At 36.7% G+C, this 17,975-nt stretch overlaps 1 protein-coding gene across 17 annotated transcripts in view; it reads left to right on the top strand.

Annotated features, from left to right (window-relative positions):
* The window catches only part of LOC311598965 (putative selection and upkeep of intraepithelial T-cells protein 1 homolog), an 84,691-nt gene that overhangs the window by 14,021 nt on the left and 52,695 nt on the right, over positions 1-17,975 (top strand). For 14 of the 17 annotated variants that reach the window (XM_084784600.1, XM_084784607.1, XM_084784594.1 and 11 more), the window contains one exon: positions 11,370-11,450. The exons of 2 other annotated variants lie outside the window; for them this stretch is intronic. In XM_084784600.1, the coding sequence (XP_084640726.1) occupies positions 11,375-11,450 (76 nt within the window). In that variant the 5' untranslated portion in view covers positions 11,370-11,374. Of the gene's footprint in view, positions 1-11,369; positions 11,451-14,464; positions 16,163-17,975 lie in introns of those variants that run through there. One more of the 17 variants, XM_084784598.1, reaches the window with a different exon arrangement.

Below are 17,975 nucleotides of genomic sequence, written 5' to 3' on the forward strand. Positions count from 1 at the left end.
TCTCACCCTACTTGGAATTTACTACCTCAGACCCCCATTCATTGAAAAGATCTGCTATTGTTAGCCTATCACTTGTTAACTAACCATTGTTGCTAAGTTCGTCTTCTGTGTATGGTATATTATTCCCTGACTCTTGCAGAACAGGGTCTACCATCTCCTTGGAGCTTGGTTGACCCTAATGCATCAGTTTTAAAAAATTTCTTTGCTTTTGCATCAACTCTGGACTCTGTCTCTCATCAGGCTTCCAGGAATAGACTCTAGAGATCTGAGTCTAGCAATACTAACTGCTTAATAAGCTCACCCTTACTTGCTCCTACTGAGCTCTGGGCTGTCTCCTTTGACTCAGCTGTTCTGGCTCAAATTCTCTCCCAGATGACTTCTTTAATCTGGCCTCTGTCTTGTCCCCAGAATTATTCTGCTTGGCCTCAAATTAACACAGCAATCTGCTCTAATCTTCTGGTTTCTCCTCATTTTCTGCCTCATTCCATCTTTACCTGAGGACTTTCTCTGCCATCCATCTCTCTATTTCTGTCCTGGTAAAACTGCCTCCTGTCTCTGAAGAACTGCCTCTTAAGTAACTTCCCTTTCTACTTTTTTCTCATGAGACCTGGCTGTATCCTATTCTGACAAATTTCTGATTTGTCACTTTTTCTGCCACTCAATTAGACATCACTTTCAAACATGGGTGCCTCCTTCTACAAATTAAATTTGCCTTTGTTTTGGATTAGAGGCATTTATCATCATGCATGGATCAAAGCTTTTCTCTACTGGATACTTGCTCTGTACCAGACGTTAGTTGAATTCAGATATTTTCCTCTGCCTCTTGGATTAAAGGCATGTTTGTATTCCGACTGCATCACACAGACCTAGAAGATCTCTGGGTATGATTTCTGTCCAGCCAGATCACATAGACCAGAAGGTATTTGGATATGATCTCTAGCCAGAACACCCTGTTCTGAATTCACAATCTTCTGCAGTTCTTTATTTCCTCCTTGACCCTGTGAGCATTGAATATAGAGTTATTATGTTTCCATGAGTTTTTAGGTTTTCTGTTGTTTCTGTTGTTCTTACGTCCAGTCTTAATATATGTTATTGATGGCATAACCATTGAGATGTAACAAGAATAAATTAATTTAAAAAATTTTTAAAGAAATTAAAAAATACAATATGTTATTTCAAATATCTAATATCTGTTGAGGCTTGTTTTGTGACTATGTGGTTAATTTTGGAAAAGATTCTATGAGATGCTGAGGAGAAGGTATATTCTTTTATGTTTGGCTGGAATGTGCTATAGATTTATGGTTAGGTCCATTTGATTCATAACATTGATTATTTTCATTATTTCTGTTTAGTTTGTGTCTCAATGACTTGTCCACCGGTGACAGAAGGGTGTTGAGGTCTTCTACTATTAATGTGTGTGGTTCTTCAATTTGTGATTTAAGCTTTAGTAATGTTTCCATTACAAATGTGGGTGCTCTTACAGTTGGGACATATATGTTCAGAACTGAGAAATCATCTTGGTGGATATTTCCTTTGATGACTGTGAAGTGTCTTTTCCTATCTGTTTTGATTAATGTTACTTGAAAGTCTATTTAATTAGATATTAGATCAGCTACTCCAGCTTGCTTCTTGGGTCTGTTTGCTTGGAAAACCTCATTTCCAGCCTTTTACTCTGAGTTAATGGCTATCTTTGTTCCAGAGTCTATTTCTTATATGCAGCATTGCCTTTTGTTGCTGTGGAATTATTTATTTCCTATGTTTTCTTGGATGCATTTACCTTCCTTGGGTTGGAGTTTTTCTTCTAGTATTTTCTTGTTTCCACCATCTATGGTGAGTGAGAGTTTTGCTATATATAGTACTCTAGGTTGGCATATGTGGTATCATAGAGGCTGTAGGCCTCAGGTAATGCAAGCTGATTTGTAGGCCAGAAAATGGAGTATTTGTAAGAAGGTGCAGTTTACTTCCATTGGGAGTGTTTTAGGGAAACCAGCAGGCAGGGCTAGGGAGGCAAATCTTGCCTGGTGATCCCTGATGGCCCCAGGCCTCTGGAAATACAGGTGAGGCTATAATCTGGGATATGTAGTAGGCAGGGAGGGAGGACATAGCTCACTGATGTTGACCTTGTCCAGAGTCACCCAGCATTGGGAGGGGGGTAGAATGCTGGTATGTAGAGGTTGCACTTGTCTGTCCCAGGTGGCTTCAGACATCTGGGATGGAGTCTGAGCTATGGCAAATGATTTTTAATAAAACATAATCACATAATTTCCTCATTCCCCTTTCCTCCTTTTAATCCTTCCTATGTCCCAGTCTTACTACCTCTCAAATCAATGACCTCTTTTTTTATTATATATATATATATATATATATATATATATGCATATATCTAAAAATATAATATGTGGTGTCCATTTAGTGTTGCTCGCATATATGTAATTTGAGGGCTGACCACTTGGTATTGCAGAGCCAACTTGGAAGCTCATTCCACAATGAAGATTAATTCTTCTTCCTCAGTAGTCATTAGTTGCCTGTAGTTCTCTGTCTACAGCTGGGTCCATGTGAGATTCCCTCTTCCTCAGCAGCATGTCTTTTGGTGTTATTATTGTTCTGCTTTTGTTTAGACAACCATATTTTTATGATATCAATGGTACAGCTTCTTGGTCACAATCTTACAGCACATTCTCTGCCTCTTGTAATATTTCCACTCCCTCTTCTACAATGTTCTCTGAGCCTTATATAGAGAGGTCATGTGCTAGATGTATCTATTGGGGCTGGGCACCCCATGATCAGTTGTTCTACTTTTTGGTTATGGTTTTCCTTAACGGTGGTGTATCACTATAGCAAAGAAAACCTTCTTTAATGACTAGTCAGAACTACCTTATCTATAGGTATAGGAATACATATTTATAATACAGTTAAAAATTATGCTGGACTGGTAAACTTGGAGTGGTAGGTTATTCTCTAAGATCCATGACCTCACTAGCCCTGGGCAGTTGGCTCTATTTCCAGTACCAGGTATGACTTTCCTCTTGGGTAGTGTGCTTAAATCTAATTAGTGAGCTGTTGATTACTGCCAAGATATGAGTGCCACTATTGTCCATTTTGAAATATTTTCCATGATAGTAATGATTATAGTTTATTAATATTATGGCTGGAGGGAAGTATTGGTTGTTTTCTCCTTTGGCAGCTTACATAGCATCTTCTGGCACTCCAAATGTTAGTCCATAGGGAGGAAGCATTCAAGTTAGATCCAGCTCAAGTCTTCTGAATCATGTATTCAAAGTACATGATGTCTCCAGCAATAGGGACTTACCTTCAACTTCTGGACGACAACCAAGGAAAACAGAAACACCCTATATTGCTTTGGGCGTCTTTTAGATTTTCCTGACTAACAACAATTCAAAATGAGGTTTCTCATACCTGGTGCTGGGGTTTTCTCAGAAGCCCTATGGCTCTTTGGGAAAGCATTGGTAACTCATGTGGCATATCTTTTTTAAAGGTGTGTGTGTGTGTGTGTGTGTGTGTGTGTGTGTGTGTGTGTGTGCAAATCTATTATTTTTAAATTTAGGAAAACATAAAATAGTATGATTCCTCAAGTTTTTTCAAACATTCTTAATGTTATTTATCTTTCCTTTCCCACTTTTCTTTATTGACCACTCTCTCCATTCTCTATTTAAGATTGCTCTTACCATTTTCCTATTTTCCCCCTTTATACCATTTATGTACTTCTATTGCCCTCTGTAGTCTTTGCCACGGTCTTTTTTTATTCTGCTTTCTTCTGAAGTTATTCTAGATAATATACTCACATCTGAAGATTTGGAGCTAGAAACCACAGATAAAAAAAATAATGTGACATTTGCCTTTCTTGGACTAGTTATTACCTTTTTCTCATTTCACCTATTTACCTGAAAATCATGGCATTTACCTTTTAATCTTTTTTTAAACTGAATAACATTCTGTAGTGTGTATCTATAATATTATCATTATCATTTGATATGTTGAAGGACATTTTTGGTTGTTCCCATTTCCTAGATATTGTGAATAGGGTGGAAATGAACATTGTTGAACAAGTGTCTGTGTTATATGTGATCAAGTCCTTTGGGTATATGCCAAGGACTGTAAAGCTTTGTCTATGGTAGATTTATTTTTAATTTTTATTCTCCACACTGGATGTACTAGTTTGTAGTTCCACCAAGAGTGAATGAAGGTTGCAGTTTTCTTACATTCTGACCAGTGTTTCTTACTACTTCTTTAGTTGATCTTACCCATTTTGAATGGTGTGAGCTGAAATCTCAAAGCTGTACATGTCTTTCTCCCTCTGGGTTATCTCACACAGGATGATCTTTTCTAGTTCCACCTATTTGCCTACAAATTTTATGATTTCTTTGTTTTTGATAGGTGAGTGGTATTCCATTGTGTAAATGTACCACATGGTATATGCTCACTTGTACCCGAATATTTGCCCAAAATAGATATCTCTGAAAGACTTCACCCAGAAGAGGATCAAACCAGATCCTAGGCCTGACAGCCAAACTCTGTACAGAGCACTGAGAGCCCTATGGAAGATTAAGGTATAGAAGGCCCCAGAGGAGACAGGAGCTCACAATGAGACCGTCACAGCCAGCAAATCTGGACTGGCAGGGAGGGTCCTGCACGCACTGAGGCACCAACCAAGGACAATTCATGTAGAGAACCTACACATCCTATTCAGATACAGCAGACAGACAGCAGCTCATTCTCTGTGTGGACCACCTACTAAGTGGAGCAGGAACTACCTCTAACAAGGACTATGGTGCCCAAGATTTGATAACTTCCCCCGTGGCAGTGTGCCTGCAGGACCACAGAGGAAGAGGGTGCAGGCTATCCTAATGAAAACTGAGAAGCTATGGTCAGATGGTAGGGAAGGAGGGCCTCCTTTTCAGAGGAATAGGGGAGGGGAATAGGGGAGAAGAAGGAGGAAGTATGTGAACAGGAGGATATGATATAACAATTGGGATGTAAAATGTGAATACGTTATAAAAAATAAAAAATGGAATCTCAAGACCATTTTAATTTGCATTTCCCTAATGCTAAAAGGGAAAACCTTTGAGAAACACCTTGCCTATTTTGATTATTTTTAGAACGGTGTCTTCAGATAGATAGCCCATTTTTCAGTTAAATTGTTTGTTTCACTTTTTGTTCTTTCAGTTGTTAAATATTCAGAGTATTAGTCCTATGATAGGGATGTAGTTAGCAAAGATTCTCTCCTTTTATGTAGGTTTCCCCTGTATCTTTAACTCTATTATACAGAACAGTTATAGTTTCCGGAGGTCCCACTTGTTAATTGTTGGCCTTGATTCCTGGGTAAACAGATTCCTATTCAGAATGCCCTTTCCTCCACCTATATCTTGCAGGATACTACCCACATTTTCTTTTAGAAGTTCCAGCATTTCATGTTTCAAATTGAGATCATTGATCACCTTTGACTTAATTTTACTGAAAAGTGAAATATATGTGTATGAATTCATTCTTTTCCATGATGGCATCCATTTATTAAAGATGCTATATTTCCTCCAGAGTATGATTTTGGCCCCTTTGTCAAGTATCATATAACTTTAGTTATGTGTACTCATGCCTATGTTTTCTATTTTGTTTCATTGATTTATAAGTCAGTTTTTATTAATATGCCTCCTAAATGTACTTGAAAATATCAAGTAATAATCTCTGTAGTATTGTTATTTTGTTCAGGATTGCTTTGACTGCCTTTGGACTTTCATGATTCTGAATGGATTCTAGGATATTTCTATTAAGAATGTTGTGGGGATTTTGGTTGGGATTGTATTGAATCTATCAACTACCTTTGGTATAATTGTTATTTTCATAATGTTAATTATATCAATCTATAAGCATGGATGGTTTGTTCATTTGCTAGTGTCTTAGTCTCTTTCCCCAGGAGTTTTGAAGTTTTCATTATAAAGGTATATCCCCTCCTTAGATGGATTTATTCAAGGATATTGTTTTTTAAGATGATTATAAGTGATAATGTGTTCATGATTTCTTTCTCCACATGTTTTTATTTGTATATAGAAAGGGTAGCTGTTAAGCTGATTTTTTATTCTGTCACTTGCTAAAATTTTCTGATGGAATTTTGAGGCCTCCTATGTATAATATCATATCAGTTACAAATAGGGATGATTTGGCTTCTTCTTTTCCCATTTTTAATCCCCTTAATTTTATTCTCCTACCTTATTGCTCCAGCTAGTGCCTCAAGCACTATATTGGAATGGAGGAAGGATAGTAAATAGCCCTCTCTCCTTCCTATATTTAATGAGATTATTTCAAATTTTCTCATTTAGAATAATGTTGGCTGTGGCTTTGTCATATATAGTTTTTATTATGTTAAGTTATGTTCCTTCTATTGCTACTTTCTCTAAAACTTTTACAATAAAAGCACGCTGGATTTTGCCAAGTGCTTTTGCTGCATTCATTGAGATGGCCATGTGACTTTTGCCTTCAGCATGTGTAAGTCAATAGGTGTGTTAACAAAGGTAAATTTTTAATGCTATATTTATTATAAAATACATTTTCCTTTAAAATAATTTTTGTTCTGTTCCTTTATGAACATTTACATTTTTGTGCAGCTATCACTCTCATCTATATGCAGTCATTTTTCACCTTCCTCAGTTGAAATTCTGTTCATTATGTACTATACCATTTCATTCACATTGATAGCTGTCATGTATAAGTTCTGGATTTATTTCCTTAGTTCATTTATCTACTGATTTGAGTCCTTTATATGGTCATTTATCACTCATATAAGTAGGACTCTGAAAAATTTCTCTACCATTTCAACTATTTTAGTCAACTTGATTTCCATTACTGAGGAGTTGTGAGGTTGTGAGTATGTCAAGTTGACTTGTTTCATATTCTTTGTGTATCAATGTTGTATTTTAAATGTCTTTTGGGATAAATGTATGTTCCAATTTTTTCCTCTATCTTTTTCTCATTTTTCTTATTGTTTGCTTTATTTTATATGATCCCTAAAATAGGGTCATGTCTTACTTAGGATTTCTATTGCTGTGAAGAGACACCATGACCACAGCAAATCTTATAGAGGAAAAATATTTAGTTGGGGATGATTTATCCTTCAGAGATTTAGAACATTGTCATTATGTCAAGGAACATGATGGCATACAGACACACATGGTGCTGGAGAAGGAGCTGAGAGCTCTCCATCTTGAAACTGTAGACAACAGAGGAGACTATGACACACTAGCCAGGCTTCAGCTTCTGAGATGTCAAAGACCTCTGCCTCGTGACACACCTCCTCCAACAAAATCTAACCTACTCTAGAAAGGGCAAAAAATCCAAATAGTAACACTCCCTATGGGGCTGGGGGGCATTTTATTCAAACAACCACATTATACTCGCTGGGCCTGGCAATGGTGCTCTGCACCTTTAATACCAGCACTTGGGAAGCAGAGGCAGGTGGATCTCTGAGTTTGAGGTCAGCCTGGTCTACAGAATGATTTCCAGGACAGCCATGGCTACAGAGAGAAACCTGTCTCAAAACACATAACACAACAACAATAAAAACCATTCCCTTGGCCCCATAAGCTTATAGGTAATATCATAATGCAAAATGTATTTAGTTCAACTTAAAAAGTCTCCATAGTCTATAAAAGTCTCAAATTTATTTAAAAGCCCAAAGTCTGAAGTCTCTTCAGAGACTCATAGCTATCTCTTAACTGCAGTCCTCTATAAAATAAAAATGAAAAGCAAATCACATACTTCCAAGATACAATGTCCCAGGATATAAATGACCATCCCAAAGAAGAACAGTGTGAAGAAATACTAGGCCAAAGAAAGACAGGAAAGCAATGGGGCATACACCAAATTCTACATCTTCATTTCTGATACCAAAGTTCTCTTCAGATTTCCAACTCCTTTCAGCTTTGTTGATTGCAATACACTTTTCTCTCTTGGGCTGGTCCTTATCAGGTATCTCATGGCTCTGGCATCTCCAACATTCTGGGTTCTCCAAGACAATCCAGGCTTCCTCTTCACACAATAGCTAATCTAGTCCTCCATACAGGAACACCCCTGCCACATGCCTAGCCTTAGTGGCCTTCCTTAATCACAGAGGGAGATTCCATAACCCCTTTCATTTTTACTCTAAAGTGAGAATCACATGGCCAAACCTGCCAAGTCCTGCTGCTTGCTGGGGCTGAAACATGGCCCCTCATGCAATTACATCTTTATCACCTCTCTGTTTTTGAAGGTTTCCTTCACTGCATAAGCTTGCTTTGAGAACTCAGAGATATGCCAGCCCTGGCTTTTCCAATGCTAGAATTAAAGGTAATCAACATCACCCCTAAATGTTTTTAAATTCCTTTCCACAATTTGGAAGCTTAGATGGATTGGGTCTTGACCCAAGGTGACCACTCCTTTTATTCCTTTTAATATCAGGCTTTTCTTTCATCTGTTTATCTCTTCAAATATAGGATTTAGTTCTATTTCACTTCCAAGTATCCCTTTTTTTCTTAGTCTGTATATTTTGTATTTTTACCTGCTCTTCTTACTCCTTTTCATTATAAATCTTCATGAGAGTGAACACTAATAACCACACACCATATTCAATACTAGGCTGTTTTGAAATTTCTTCTGCCAACACATGTAATCTAAAACTCCTTAGTTTAGCCTCAGAAATACTTTTCAGAAAAGAGCAAGAAGCAGCCACATTCTTGGCCAAAGTATCACAAGAACAGTTTTTAGACTACGTAATCAATTCTCCTCTGAAACCTCTTGATCCGGGTCCCCACAGTTCAAATCAAATTTAACACCACTGTTTTTCATGCTGCTACTAGGATGGCTGCATTAAGTCCTCACTTAAGATGTTCAATTTCTTTTCCCATCCAAAACCCTGAAGTCCACATTCCTCCAAACAAAAGCATGGTCAGACCAATCACAGCCATACCCAAGTCCCTGGTACCAACTTCTGTCTTAGGATTTCTGTTTCTATGGAGAAACACTATGACCACAGGAACTCTAATAAAGAAAATGATTTGATGGAGGCTTGTTTACAACTCAGAAACTTATTACGTTGTCATTGTAGCAGGAAACATGGTGGTATGCAGGCAGCCATTACGCTAGAGAAGGGACTGAGAGTTGTACATCTTGATCTGCAGGCAACAGAAGGAGATACATTAGCCAGGCTTGAGCTCATAAGACCTCAAAGCCCATTCCCTGGTGGCATACTTCCTCCAACAAAGTCATACCTACTCCAACAAGGCTACACCTCCAAATAATTACATTCCCTATGGGTCTGGGGGGCCATTTTTATTCAAACCACATTTTATCACAATGACTTTATTTTCCTGATGCTATTTAGGGGAGAGGTGTTTAAAGTTTTGCCTTCTAATTTACCAACTAGCTTGGTGTTTTACTTCCTTAAAAGACACTTGTGCACATTGTGTCCTTGTCAAAGTTTCAGAAGAAGTGATGTTGGATCAATAATTGACAAAAATGTAGCTTGTAGATGTTTTTAAAAGCTAAAGCTATCAAATTTAAATACTTAAAAGAGAAAGAATGTGGAAAAATAAAAGCAGAAGTAAAACAAATGAGACTAAACCTATATGTTTTGGTAGACAATGTAGATGTTCAAATACAGAAAGGAGGATTTTGTAGGTAAAGAAGCATAAAGCACAATCTTAAAAATATCTTACTTAGAAATCTCAACAACTCTTGTCATGATTAATGGCACAACTTATTTACCCAATTACTTATCCTAGAAACTTACCTGTGAAATGATTATCTGTAATTCTGACTTTACCTTGGATTTTTATATTTCAGGAATTAAACCAGTGAGTAATGAAGCTTTATGTTATGTTTGTTTTAGCTTGCTATGCTCCATTCCTATCTCTGTCCTTTCCATTTCAATTCAAGTCATATTTCTACTTTAAATATATAGATGTGGATATGCAGTGGCACACAGCAGATATCTTTCATCAGTATCCACAGATAACAGTTTTAGGCACTTGAAATTCATGACTCTTTTATCTAATCACTTTCATTTAGTTAACCTAGTCATACAAAATATACATCCTATTACTTTTGCAGAGAAGTAAACTGAGGCACAAAAGTTCTATAAATAAGCAAAATTCACACAGTAGTAAATAATAGAACTTCAATGGAAACCTGCTCACAGTGACACCCCAACACATACCATTTCATTTAATTGCTACTAAATGAGCATACAAACTTGCTCTGAAAACAAATACTTTGTAACCCCTGAGGGTTTTGTAGTGTGTATACCTAACAGTACTCATCAACACTATTCCAACCACTCTAGTCATTACAATACCACTAATTCTAATAACAAATGCAACAATGAAGAAAATATCACCCTACAGCTGAAAACCTGGAGTGATAGAGTTCTAGTAGCTTGCCTATGCCTATTCAGATAAAGAAAAGCTTTATAAATTTCCTCTTCTTCACTTTTCAGTTTTACTATATTTTTCTCAACTTTACATTGCTCAGCAGAATTCTGTGTATGGCATGAGATGTGTGTCTTCACTGCCTTTGTGGTTTGTAAGACTGCCAGCTCATTGCTCAAAGTGTAGGTATAACATTTTAGTAATGAAAGAATCTAAATTAGTCCAAGATTACTACTAAATTTATCCTTGTAAACAGGGTACTATCTTATTTTTATATTGTTGTCACTACTTATCTTTTTGTTTTTATGTAATAGCAATACCTGGTAACTACTTCTAGAGACTAGAGACTAGAAACAGACAACTACTTTATCTCTTTCTAAAGATTCATATGAAATAGAATGTATTGAAGTCCTTTATATTTAACTGAGAAATATAGTTTCATCTTCCCCTTGACTGAAGAGTAAGGAACACAAACATGTCTCTAATTAGGAATTCTCAATTAACAGAAAATTCAGTGGGATTCTTACAGTGCCATGGAAGAAAATTATTTCTTCATATAAAGTGGTTATTTAATCTCTACCATATAATGAAGATATATGTATTTAATTTTTTTCTATGTGGCTATAAATAAACATGTCAAGTAAATCCACTAATGAAGGCTTTCAAAATCTGGAGCTGCTCTCCATCAAAAGGTAATATTGAACCAAACCTTGAATAAGACAATCCTTATGTATGTACAAATAAATACATTACTGTAAAGATATTACCATTTATTGAGCATTCTTATCATAAAAGCCAGATTTGCCAATAAAATTTTCAATTTGTTGTTTGCCTTGGATGAAAATATGATGACAACTTTAACCAGAAGACAGTTGTTTTAGAGAAATGTGGATTATATTATTTCTGCAACTTCTTGTTCATGTTTTCACTGATTATGAATTTGTTGTCTTATTGCAGGTATAATGGATGCTTCAAGACTACTTGTTCACAGATTCTTTGTTGTCATCTGCCTTCTTCATATGGTAACACTCAGGGCAGGTATAAATCTCTCACTTCCACTCATGAGCATTATCAATATTAAGTTTGCCAAAACTGAAAGTGTTATAGGCTCTTTTGCCAACTTGATGAAATCTAGACTTACCTGGGAGACAAGCCTCTAGGTGTAGACATAGGCGATCATCAGAAGTAGGTGAACTGAGGTGAGAAGACCCATCTACTGTGGCTGGCACAATTACCTAAGATTAGATCCTGGACTGTATGAAAAGAAGAAAGTGAGCTGAGCATAAGTACTCATTCCTTTCTGCTTCCTGGTTGTGAATACAATGCAAAAGCCAGCATGTGGATCAATGGAATAGAATATAGAGATAGAATCTCACAACGAAAGACATGTGACTTTTTAGAAAGATGGAGAATATAGAGCTTTTCAACAAATGATGCCCAGGAAACCAATATACAAGTATAGAATGTTAAAACTATAGCCCATTTCTTGTATAAAAATATAGAAAACATTTTAATTTAAGACTTGACACTCAGAAACAGAGGGAAAATATGGAATACATTTTGAGATATAAGCATAGGCAAGGACTTTCTAAAGGGAATGTCAAACATTCAAGAAACAATGTTCAAAATAGGCAAATGGGATTGCATGAAATTAAAATGTTCTGTACCCTGAAAATCACTTTTACTGAAACAATTGACATCTCAGACGCTTACTGGTGAATAAGCTCATCCTTTCTAGTTCTTTCTGAACTCTGACTGGCTGATTTAACTGAGCCGTTTTGGCCCAATACTCCTCTCCAAGGTGACTAATTCAAAAATCATCTTCTCTCTCAGTTTCCCATTGAATTTCCCAGCTTGGCCTCAAACTAAGGCTGCAAACTGTTCTTATATTCTGGCTCCTTCTTCTCTGGCTTCAACTGTGTCTAGCCTGTCTCTGCAAAACTACCTCTGAACTCAACTCAACCAAACTCACCTGAACTGCCCTCATTCCACACCCCCTCCTGTGAAATGACTTCCACCTTACTCAACTGTACTAACTAAATAGAATTCACAGATCTGCATGTCTCAGTCTCCTGAATGCTGGGATTAAAGGACATAGGTTTTTCTTTATCTGTAACTAGCTCTATACCAGGTTATCATTGAATTCAGAGATCTGTTTTCCTGTGTCTCCTGAGATTAAACTTGCTTCCAGATTCCCACCTGATCACACAGACCAGATGTGATCCCTTGCCAGAGTAGCCTTATTGCCTGATTAAAATTTCTCCATACTGTATAAGAAAAAGCAATTGATTGAATGAATGACATACACTATCAAATAAAAACCTATGCTAACTCTACATCTGATAGAAGACTAATATATAGAATACATAAAGAACTCACAAAACTAAATACCAAAATATCCAACATTCCGTTCAATAAACCAGCTAATGAAATGGGGAATTCTTAAAGACAAAGTATAAATTGCCAATAAAAATATTTAAAAACTCATCATGATTATTTATAAGAGAAAAGCAAATTAAAATTACATTATTATTTCATCTGTCATGGATAGAATGATAATCATTAAGAAAATAAATGAATGCTGAAAAATGAGTGCTGAAAAAGTGTGTTATACACTACTGGTCACAATCTAAATTAGATTAGCCACCACTGATATCAATATATAAGATTTTAAAAACCCTAAAGTTTATCAGCCATATTATCCAGCTATATCTTGATGGATTCTGAGCCAACATATCACACTGTTACTTGTACATCCATATTTATTGCAGCACTATCCACAGCAGCTATAGAGTTCACCTTTGTGTCCATCAATAGAGAAATACATTAATAAAATAATATTTAAACATATAGTAGAGCAAATGTCATTAGAAGGAAAATGGATTCAATACATTAATGAAGACTAATACATTAAGCAAATTTGTTCAGACAACAAAAGACAAATACATAGTTTTTGGACCATAAGATACACCTGATCATGAGAGCTCCCAGTTTTTAGAGCAGTAAAACGAGAAAAAAAATATTCTGAACCATTGGGAATTAGCCTCTTTATTGATACCTGACAGACAGCAGTCGGACCATAAGGCACAACCTAATTTTCCCCCACTTTGGGGGAGAAAAAGTATGTCTTATGGTCTGAAATTTTTAGTAGTGCATGTCTTCTTTAATTTGTGAGTCCTCTATTGTAGATAGAAATAGAAAGGCATGTTTGAATACATGGTAAGAAAATAGAAGTCAAACAAGGGAAGAAAGACAACAACAGAAAAAAAGGGAGATAAAAGTATTAATGGCTTATGGGTGAGTGGACTTAGTGAAAGTACATTATATGGTTGTAGGAGAATTTCCCTAAGATACCACTACTTAAATACAATGGATATACATCGATAAAAACTACAAAAATGAAACCACACTACAGTAAGTTTTAAACCGAGTCACCGGGTAGATCAGAGTAGGGGTTCAATGTTTACTATTGTATTGTCCTTGGTTAGTGCAATAGTTTGAGCAGACCCCGCCCCGGGCCCCTATCCACCCATCACAATGTTCTTCTTGTAGGTTTCTAGGACCCTCTGGGTCCTTCTATTTCCCCATATCCTATATTTCTCTTACCTAGAGTCTCAGTAGGTTGTTCTCACATCTATCCCAATTTCCTGGTGAGTGAAGACTTTCATGGGATGTGCCTTTTGGGATAGTGCCCAATTATAAGTGAGTATATACCATGTTATTCTTTCTGCTTTTGGGTTAACTCACTCATTATGATGATTTCTAGTCCCATCCATTTGTCCACAAGCTTCGGGGTTTCCTTTTTTTTTTTTAATAGCTGAGGAGAGCAGGCACTGACTTTGACATGAACTCTGATTGCTTCATATTTAACTACTTCCCTATGGTGGGGAGGCCTGATGGCACTCAAAGAAAGAATAAGCAGGCTACCAAGATGAGACTTGATAGCCTATGACCATATAGTGGGGGAGGAGGTCATAGACCTAAAGGAGGGGAAAAGGGTGAAACCAGGAGAGAGGGAGGAATGGGATAACAATTGAGTTGTACTATGAATAAATTAATAAAATTAAAATTAAATTAAAACATAAAAATAAACTGAGTCACTTATGTATTTTTCTACTCTAAGGCCCAGGATTCTCTAATTTGCTTTGGAGTGGTTCCAATTAGAGTGCTGTCAATCTTGGTGGTTCCTTGCTCATACTTAATTCATTTTTGGATGATGATCCTCTATGCCTCTGCAAATCTTGGGGCTTTCTATTTTGCAAGTGCCAGTAATTTGTTTTGTGCCACTGCCACCTGGTGGTTTTTACTTTGCTCCAGTGTTCAGACCCTAAAATTCTTTTTAAAAACATATTTCATTAATTTATTCACATTACATCTCAATTGTTAGCCCATCCCTTGTATCGTCCCATTCCTCCCTCCCTCCGCATTTCCCCCTTACTCCCCTCCCCTATGTATGTGACTGAGGGTGACCCTGTCCACCTGTATATGCTCATAGGGTATCAAGTCTCTTCTTGGAGGCCTACTATCCTTCCTCTGAGTGCCACCAGACATCCCCATCCAGGGGACATGGTCAAATATTGGGCACCAGAGTTCATGTGAACATCAGTCCCCACTCTCCACTCAACTGTGGAGAATGTCCTGTCCATTGGCTAGATCTGTTTAGGGATTCGAAGTTTACTGCATGTATTGTCCTTGGCTGGTGCCATAGTTTAAGCAGGATGCCTGGACCCAGATCAGCCCATCATAATGTTCTACTTGTAGATTTCTAGGACCTTCTGGATCCTTCTATTTCCCCATTTTCCCTTGCTTCTCTCACCTAGAGTCACAATAGGAAGTCTTCCCCTCTGTCCCACTTTCCTGCTAAGTGAAGACTTTCATGGGACATGCTCCTTGGGCTAGTGTCCAGATATAAGTGAGTATATACCATGTCAGTCTTTCTGCTTCTGGGTTAACTCACTCATTATGATCATTTCTAGTTCAATCCATTTGTCCACAAATTTTAGGATTTCCTTGTTTTTAATAGCTGAGTAGCATTCCATAGTGTAAATGTACCACAGTTTCTTTATCCATTCTTTTACTGAGGACATTTAGGCTGTTTCCAGGTTCTGGCTATTATGAATAAGGCTACTATGAACATGGTTGATCAAATGTTCTTGTTGTGTGCTGGAGCATCCTCATTCACACAACAAGGACCCTGAAATTCTTAAATTCACTATAGATCAGCATGATGTCATATAGAAGAATTTGGCCACTCTTGAAATATCATATGATCCACCTACTCTTCTTTTTCTCCATTCCATGAAGAGCCCTATCAACCATTGTTTATAGTGTATAGCATTGCTTTTTCTAGAAGGTCATACACCTGAAACCATTTAAGCATTTCTAATTAACGGTATTCCACTGTATAAATATACCATATTTAGTTCATTCAGTCACTTGTTGAAAAAAAATCCAGTTGCATCCAGTCTTGACCAAATATAGGTAGCGATGTTATAAACATTTGAATGCAGGAGTTTTCATGGATTGCTTTTTTCAAATCCTTTGTTTAATATCTAGTCATGTTAAGGCTCAATACTATGGTGAGCCTATCATATTTGGTTCAGAAATGAAAGAACAAAATGTTATCCAAAGTGAATGAATCATGTTGTATTCCCATGAACAACAAATGAGAAGCCAAAAGTTCTGTGTCCTAGCCAATATTTGATATTGTCAGCATGGCGTATTCCAGCTACTCTAATAATAGACTTATGGTAAGATATTTGTAAAACTCTTATGACATATTGCAATATATGTGTATATATATATATATATATATATATATATATATATATATGCCTTATGCATATGCAATATATATATATATATGCCTTCTATAGTGGAATTTCTGTCAGCACTTTTGCTCATATTTAAATAGATATATTACTTTTGTAAAAAATTAAGACTTCTCTCTATGTATGCATGCACATATGCACATATGCACATGCCACACAGAGAAAGTGAATGTCAGAAGATGAGTTGCAGTAGTCCATTCCTTCCTTCTGAATGTAAGTCACAGGGACTGAACTCAGTTCCTCAAGGTTGGCTTCAAGGGACTTTACATGATGAGCATGTCATCATCTTGATTTATATCTCTTATGATGTCTACCTTCTCTGTTTTCTCCAAAAGAGTTCTCTGGACCACACTGCAAAATAATAACATCTATGCACTTTTTAATTTCAAATTAACTCAAGCAGAATGATATCCCTTTCATTATAATGCTTTGCTTCATCATTCTACTCATGTGTATAATGTGCTTTTTTCAAATACACACCACATTTCCTCCCTTCCAGTTTTTTCACAATAGTCTCCATTTGTTTTTCCTCCCATTCTCATGCGCTTTCATGTTTAGTAAACCAAAGCATACCTAGTGATGCCTGTATGTGCATGGGTGTGTGAACATCCATTAGAGCCTGAGTAGTCTTTGAGGGGATGCATTCTCCTCTCTGTCTCTCCTGCAGCAACCCTCAGATGTCAACAGATTCTTAGCATGGAGTGGGACTTCATTGATGACTCCTCCATAAATCTTGAGATTTGGGTTAGAGTAAACTTGTGCAGATCTTGTGCATACCGTCACAACTGTTGTGAGTTTATGTGTGCAAAAGTTTAAGCCATACAGAATCATTTTTCCCCTGAGACTCCAGAAGTCACCCTGTCACAAGAAAATTTCCTGTGTATTTTCATATCTAAAGTGCCTCATTGAGCTCTCTTCTTATGGACTAATTTGAGATTATAAGGACATTCAGCGAATACATACAATAAACTTTAAGAGCCTGTAGAGATATTCAAAACTCAGTGGGTGTTTTAAAATAACAATGTCTTTTAAGAAGTTCAAATATATGTTCTCTGTCTCTGTCTCTGTCCCTGTCTCTCTGTCTCTCTCTGTCTCTCTCTGTCTCTGTCTCTCTGTCTCTGTGTCTCTGTGTCTCTGTTTCTCTCTCTCTCTCTCTCTCTCTCTCTCTCTCTCTCTCTCTCTCTCTCTCTCTCTCTCTCTGTGTGTGTGTGTGTGTGTGTGTGTGTGTGTGTGTGTGTGTGTGTGTTCAATTTTAGGGCATCAGATCACTTCATCTTGATTAATTGATTTGTGGTTTCACCATGTGGTTTAAACTTTACAGTTCACCTTTGAGTGGATTTTTCTTCTTTCATTTAATATTTTTATAAACTCAAATATGTGTTAAGTCAAGTACTGATCTACTGTAGAAAAACTCAGGTTTTTATTTGAAAATTTTGACTCTAGAATTCACATGATTATCTGCTGTGGTCTAGTTATATCCAAAGGCAAGTCAAAAAAAATTAGTGTGGGGACATTTGAAAGAATGGGTTTCAACACTTTATTCTATCTATGTGACAAAATTATACATGCATACATACATACTACATAAATGTATGCATACATATACATACATACATAATTCCAAAATTTAAAAAGTGAAAATAAGGGAAACAAAAATTTAATTTTTTTGTATAAAAGATGCTATGTTTACATTATTTCTACCACTTTTTCATATTTTCCATGTCCAGCTCCT

This window comes from Acomys minous (assembly GCF_964271855.1).
Source record: "Acomys minous genome assembly, chromosome: 6".
NCBI lineage: Eukaryota > Metazoa > Chordata > Mammalia > Rodentia > Muridae > Acomys > Acomys minous.